At 42.4% G+C, this 7,502-nt stretch overlaps 1 protein-coding gene across 1 annotated transcript; it reads right to left on the reverse strand.

Moving 5' to 3' along the window:
- Window positions 1–4,204: 4,204 nt before the first annotated feature.
- MELLADRAFT_84462 (uncharacterized protein) lies at window positions 4,205–5,620 on the reverse strand (the record flags this gene model as incomplete). Its single annotated transcript, XM_007407779.1, has 3 exons — window positions 4,205–4,427; window positions 4,469–5,456; window positions 5,539–5,620. 3 exons carry the CDS (start codon window positions 5,618–5,620, stop codon window positions 4,205–4,207), a joined length of 1,293 nt encoding a protein of 430 aa, XP_007407841.1.
- Window positions 5,621–7,502: the final 1,882 nt, after the last annotated feature.

The following is a 7,502-nucleotide window of genomic DNA, read 5'->3' on the forward strand; positions in this document are numbered from 1 at the left end:
AACGGTGGGCTAGGCAACCTCCCAACAACAAAAACTTACTACTACAATTATAATTATAAAGTAACACTAAAGAAATGATTTCCCAAACTAATTAAAATACGGCTCACTCCTTCATAATTCAGTCTATCCTATCCTTTGCAAACACCTTTATCTGAGGAAACTCTGTTCCAAAGGGGGGCGGGTGGGTTCGAAAAGAGAGAGTAGTAAAGCTGAGAGGCTTATACTACGTGAGAGAGACCGTGAGAGAAATTTGCAGATGAGAGCGTGGGAAATTTGGGAATGGGAAATTGATGTGTGAAAAGATTTTCAAGGTGAAAGATATTTTCAACCTTGTATCTTTTACTAGTGTAGATGAAGATATCCTTGATATAAGGATATCTTCTAACTACCCATTACCCAACCACAGTCTGTGTTGTAGAAATAGACGGTACTGTCGTGCCTTTGGGTACCGTCTGTCATCCACTCTCTCTCACTGGGTCTCAAGGGTGGGTATGGTGTCAAACTGTGTTTTATTTATTACGTAAATGTTTTTTATGCTAAGCTGTTAGTTGTGTGTGAGTTCTATCCATGGTTGTCCTTTCCAAACCAAGGAGTTTGTATAGAAAACCTTAGGCTTCTTGGGGGGGCCCTCTGGCTAGTAGAGGCCGAGGGAGGTAGGACACCAGTGACAGTTGACGGGAGATCGCTTCCCCTTGACTCAGGTTGCAGACCTGAGCCTACAATCGCCCATCAACTGTGACCTGGGTCAAGCTACCTTCTATCACCCGTCAGCGCAGAACGTAGCGCGATGGTTGTGACAGCCTCAATAGGGCATGTTTTTCATTTTTTCATTTTTTTTTTCATCAAAGTAACATTCCAAAGAATTTCAATTTAAAGTTTCCTTAACGCCAATTAGTCCCCCATGGTGAGATGCTCTAGGACCTGTATTGTATTTAAGAGATCTTCCTCTGTATATTCCCTGATATAAAGTTTGTAGGCCTTTGACTTCCAACGTCCGACAGTGACTATCTCCTCTAATGGATTATTAAGGTTCCACCTCAGAGAAGTACCACCAACTCTAAACGAGTGTCCAGTAAGTCTAACCTCATTCTGTGTCTTCCATGTATCAGAAAATAACCTCAAGCATCTTGATTTTGTCAATGTTATCCTCTTGTTTCCTTTTGGGTATGAGAACAGGGGGTCGTTGTCTGTAGCGCCAGTGTCTTTGATCAACCTCCTAATGGCGCCGATTGGGTCGAGGAGCAAGGACTGATGTTGTAAGTGGATTTCTTGTATCTCACCCACTGAGGCAGTCTTTGCTGCTCTGATCTTGATTCAAATAAATTTACCAGACGGATCCCAGATCAAATCTTTCACTCTTACTTGATCTAAGTTACTAGCAGATTTGAACAATTCTCCCAGCCTCGCCATACCCCAAAAGGCCACAAGTGCAACGGTGTATGCGACTTGACTTTACAATTTCCCATTGGCTAAGTCTTCTACTAATCAAAACAGATGCCGTACTAAGATGGGTTCCTTTCTTTCAGCAGGTGCCGATTGCAACTCTGATTTCTTCGCCGCCGTTAACAGTGCCTCTATGTGTGGAGTTTCTTTATGAGGGTAATTGAAGCCATGAAAGAGATGCCATGCCTTAACTCCGGACAGGTAGGTTCAAATTGTATTTGACTTTATCGGTACATTATTGTTAAGTTGATTTCCAGTGTTCAATTTTGGGCCTGCCCACACGACAAAGTGACTGAGGACATTGGGATCGATTGGGAGTAGGTATGATCTCGGATCTTATATTCACTTGCAAAGTTCATCAATTTCGATACACCTGCATTATAATGTTTGATCGTTGCTGCAGACCAAGCGCCGCTAATCATGTAGGCTTTTACAACATCTGTATTTGACAAGTCAACACCATTGGCGTCCTTCAAGAACTCCATTCTTGGATGCAGTGATGAAGAATGTTGTGTACTTGATAAGTGAAGCAGTTAGGGGGAATTAGAGATGGTCTGTTACCAATCTCTAATTTTTGAAGTCAGATCTCCAATCGGAACCATTGCGCTGCAACATGAAACATGGCAATGGCAAGGGGAAATTTGGATACAAAAGTACGTTTCATTTTTGATCAATTACAGAACTTGTCTAACAAATATCTTCAGATTTTCAGGTACATCAATAAAAACTCTCTCATCAACAGAGTGTTTATCTTTCCCTCGTGACAACAAGTCAGCCAGATTGTCGTCTGTTTTCACTTGATGAGCGACTATATTGCAGTGTAAGTTTTCTAGTAACTTTTGAATCATTTTCCATTCATCATTAACAGCACGGTCACCTGACTTCTTATTATCCACTGCAGCTTGAGATGTTGTGTTATTGGTCAGAACCAGAAAGGACTTCCCTCCCGTTTACGTGAATTTGTTCACCATGATCAATCCTAGGCGGATAGCAACGGTCTCAGCCCATGCTATATTCCGCTTGACTCCTTTCTCGTCTTCATCTTTCCAACCATTCAGAAGGTCGAACTGCGCCCACCTGGAACCAACGAGGATTCCAATACCAGTAAGAGAGGCGTCTCCTACCCAATCTAGGTCTATTGGAACCTGGTCGGGTATAATTCTTCTTGGTGTAAAGGTCTTCATAGCTGTGAGCCACTCGTTTAAGTCCTCCTTTACGTCACCCGGAACTTTCCTCAATGCTGATGCCACCTGCCATTCGTGTTCCCATCTGTATAAACTTGACATATAGCAACGGAGGTGGGGAACAATGTGCGTGGTGTGTACTAGCCGTCCGACAAATTTTTCCACTCTTTTTAAATTAAAAGATGCGTCCGGGACTAAAAATTCTTCTATTTCTTGCAGGCGAGCTTGGAATTTGTCATCAGGTAATTGGACCAAACGCTCTTTGGCGTTCCAAATGAACCCAATATAACGCTGCTCTTTGCAAAAGTTGTGTACCTTTTCAGAGTTGGAGGTAACCCCCATTTCAAAACTAAGCTTTACAATGTCTTTGATACTCGTTTTATTCCCAACTTCCTTGACCAGTAAGCTATTGTCTACCCAACGGAACACCTTAACTAAGTTAAACACAGCCACTATGATCATCTTCCATAGGTCCGCTGGCCAACCAAAAACACCGCATCCTGCCACACCTCCAAATTGTATTCGAGTGTCAAGCCATAACCTATTGGATAGGTCCATCAAGAAGAGATATCTCCACTGTGATGGGTGGATGGGAATCTGCCTATAAGCCTTCTCCCAGTCAAACAACGCTAGTAAGTAATTGCCTTTATTATCTCTAAAGAATCTAGCCACTATCTTGAAGTCATCCCAAGTGGTTGCGTATTCCTTCTTATCCACAAAGCTGTTTACTGACAGGATATCTTCTTCGTCATGTGGAAATGACAGGTCATTGATGATCCTAAACGAACCATCACCGTTAATCACACTACCTATCGGACTGGACCTGAAGAAACCTATTTTCTTGAAGACTTCTTCGTGAGTAAAGGGGCCAAAAATCCTATTTGCTCTCTTCTCCTTCTCTAGAGTATTCCTAATTTTGTCAGATGCAAGCTTGGCTGATTGGTGGTTATCTGGGGTGTACCACCTCCTATTTCCGAGCGTATGATCAGGAATGCCTTGATGAAAACCCTTGAGACATCCTTTGATTACCTCCTTTGTGCCATCTCCTATCTTATATAGTCTGATAAGTGACTTCCATTTTGACAGGTTCAAGTCGCACACTGCGTACCAGTGTGGCCACATTTGGTCATAGAACCTACCGGTATTTTGGTAATGTAGGATTCTCAACTCTTCAAACTCAGGAGTGACCCGTAACTGAGGACTTTCTCAAGGGGTGGCAACAGCGGCTTCCCAATCATAACTATAGTGAGCAAACCACGAGGAAACAGATCAACGGACGTCAGAAGCTTATCACATGCATTTGTCTTTTGACGTTTATTTCAGCGAGATCGGACATCAAGAAAATGGATATCCACATGATCAAAGGGAGAAACGACAAATTAGAACAGTGCTAGAGACAACCCTCTGCAACTGTCTGACAAATGAGAGTTCACTTGAACTGGTGATTTCAATACAAATCAAGAAGAGATGTCTTTCCCCTTTCTGATAACGAGGACAAAAGGAGTATAAGAGAGGTACACATCCAAAAAAAAAACTGGACATTCATCACATAAAAAGGGTGCTTTGGTTCACGCGGCTTACTTTGCCTTCCCATTGCCACCATATTTGGGTCCACTAGGATCACCTTTACAATCATCTCTCCTCTTGTCACGACGCCAGGAGCCACTACCTTCAGCTTGACAATTGTCATAGTAGTCGTTATCACGACCTCGATCATTGTCACGATTATCACACCCACCATTTCCTTGAGAGAACCAACCACCACCTCGACCGCGTCCTCTAACGTTTCTACCGTTGGATCTTCGATCTTCATAATAAGGTTGGCTGGAGCTAGTGGGTACCTCAAATGAGTGTTGGTTTGAGTGAGCCCAGGACCTGGCATTTGGTTTACCGTGGTGAGTGGCTGTATTCCATTGGTGTTTCCGCCAGTATAGGTACTCTGATTGTGATAATTGTTGATTTCTCCAGTGATGGGGTTGATATGTGCCTTAGGCTGACCATCTGAGTATGGATTTATTTCGGCGTAACAGGGTATCATTTCTCCTAAGCGTTCAGTCTCATTTTGTGCTTCACGTTCTCTAGATTCATCTCGCACAGCTGGATTAGCTAACTTGCCATCTGAATTTCTGAACGTCATCACAGTAGTTTGTATAGCTTGGTTGTAGCAAAAGGCCATTATCCAGGAAACACGTTCACGTTTGATTGCTAAGACATTTTCACAATGAATCAGAAATTTGTTGGCGAGGTCGTTGTGTTTGTAATGACGTAGGTAAGCGACGAATAAGTTGAATGCGGTGACCCATTCACCAAAGCTCAATTTCCATTTGTCAGGGATAGGGAGACCGGTGTATTTGTCTTCATCGCCTTTCTTCATTGTTTTTGACCGCAAGGAGTAACAGATAAGATCTTGTTTCAACCACATGCTGTTAAACACCGCAAGAGAAACGTAACCGTTGACGGGCTTTATTTTAGACTCAAAGTACGGGGATAAAGCAACAAGGTCGTTCACTTCAATACCAGCATCACTAACTTTGACAGTCTTCTTGTCAGCTGTAACAGGTTTGTCGTCCTTATCTTTGGTCGAGTCTACTTGGATCCAGACCTTGTCTGCAGTAGACTTATCTTTGACTTTCCCGACAGAGTTTGATGGTGCAGATGGTACGACTGGAGTTTTCTTGGCCAACATGGTTGTGATATTTTGGGCGGACGGAACCGCAGGACCGGAGCTGTTTACAGCAGTAAGACCTCTTGACCTTAGCCAGGAATGAAAGCCTCTGGGAGGGCTTTCTCCAACCGCAGTTACTGTGGCCCTTTGAGCGGGGGAGTGCTCTTGGAGAGAACAAATTTAACGAGAAGAAACCAATATGTTTTAGATATACGTTCATAATTCCTCTCTTAATTGAGGCATCACTAGTAGTGGCAACACAATACGTGGATAGCTCAAGAAACATCGCACATTGCGGCATCACCAAAGGTGGGTAAAGGTATTTCATGTTATGGCTTACAATTTGGCGTATGAACGACATCATCTCTTGAAATTAATCCTACAGAATGGATCACAGAGGTTCCCGACAATGGCTGATCTGTCTGGTTGTTTGGTAATGGGTTACTTGGAGTGTCAATACTTGATGATGTGGTAGTAGTTATGAGTCAACCAGGATGCACAAGCACGTCTAAGTTAGCTTGTGTATCAGATGATGAAGCTTCGAACAGATAATGTATTTCTTTAACACACAAAAGACAACAAACAGAAAAGAAATCATGACTAGAGAAGAACACAAAAATAGAAACTAACCTATGAGTCAACCAGGATGCACAAGCACGTCTAAGTTAGCTTGTGTATCAGATGATGAAGCTTCGAACAGATAATGTACGAAGCATCTGGTGACTCAGGGAGGTTTATATAGTCTAGAGAAACATAACCGTGAGAGTTAACAAACGCACAAAGACAAAGAAATCAAATAAGAAACAAACAAGACATCTCGCAGGATGATCACATAGAAATCAAATGAAACAGAGAACAGACAAGAGATGAAATAACACTAATTTGATTTAGATCATATTTGAGCAACAGTAGTATCAATCCCGGATGCTGGGACTGACAATGTTGCACCGTTTGTAGCTGGTGAGTTGGATGAAGTTCCATTACCGGCTCCGGGAACTGTTAAGGTGACAACTGGGGTGACACCCCGAGCTGGAGATGCTCTTCCTCTGGACAACGCTTGTCCATTCCCTCGACCATGACCACAACCTCTTCCGCCAATGCTAGCAACTTGCATAGTAGGTACAATGCTCTCTGAATCTGGTGGAGGTACTGATCCGCCTCTCAATCTATCACTAGATCTCCTCAACATTGTGTGGAAATTCTCCGTGTTCATAGCTTTCTCGCCATTGGTAGGCATTTTCTTTATTTTGGGATTTAAGGATGAGAAATAAAGAGGAATAGTTGTGTGTGGATGAAATTTGATTGTTGGTGAATATCAAGATCTAACTTCAAAAAGAGAGAGTAGTAAAGCTGAGAGGCTTATACTACAAGAGAGAGACCGTGAGAGAAATTTCCAGATGAGAGCGTGGGAAATTCGGGAATGGGAAATTGATGTGTGAAAAGATTTTCAAGGTGAAAGATATTTTCAACCTTGTATCTTTTACTAGTGTCAATGAAAATATCCTCAATATAAGGATATCTTCTAACTACCCATTACCCGACCACAGTCTGTGTCGTGGAAATAGACGGTACCGTTGTGCCTTTGGGTACCGTCTGTCATTAAAGCATGTCATGGGTTGTATTTCACCAAAAGGAGGTTCTTCAATCTTTCCAGAAATGGATATCCAAAGAATCAGTTGATCATCACCTCTCTCCATATCCCTAAGGGTAGTGCTCTTTTTTTATTGTGTCCAACTTTGATCTGATATCACTCAGCAGCACAGAAACAATCAAGCACCTCCAGATATTGAAATCACAAGTGCAGTATGGCAGTCAGTGGAGCAGACAAATCCTGAAGAGCAAAAATAAGAACAGGATGATCAGATTTGATTGGAAACATTGCTGGGTAGGGGGTAAGTGAGTGCCTTTGCCAGAGACTGTCACACAGCTAAACAAAACAGAATTCCATGCTTTCAATTATCCAGACAGTACACCTCTGTTAGAGGATAGGATTCCATCTACCACTTGATGTTGTTTATCCACTCATTAGTGCTTCCTTGTCCATGATTTGAAGCTAACACATATTGAGTAGAATTCAGGGTCTCCTGGCATTTATGTGATCTACGTTGCAATCTTTGTTTTTGGTGATTGTTCTATTGGATCCTAGGTTGATCCCTGCTGGAACAAAATTCACAACACATACAATTATATATATTAAAAGATGGAAGGGG

This window comes from Melampsora larici-populina (genome assembly GCF_000204055.1).
Source record: "Melampsora larici-populina 98AG31 unplaced genomic scaffold MELLAscaffold_10, whole genome shotgun sequence".
NCBI lineage: Eukaryota > Fungi > Basidiomycota > Pucciniomycetes > Pucciniales > Melampsoraceae > Melampsora > Melampsora laricis-populina.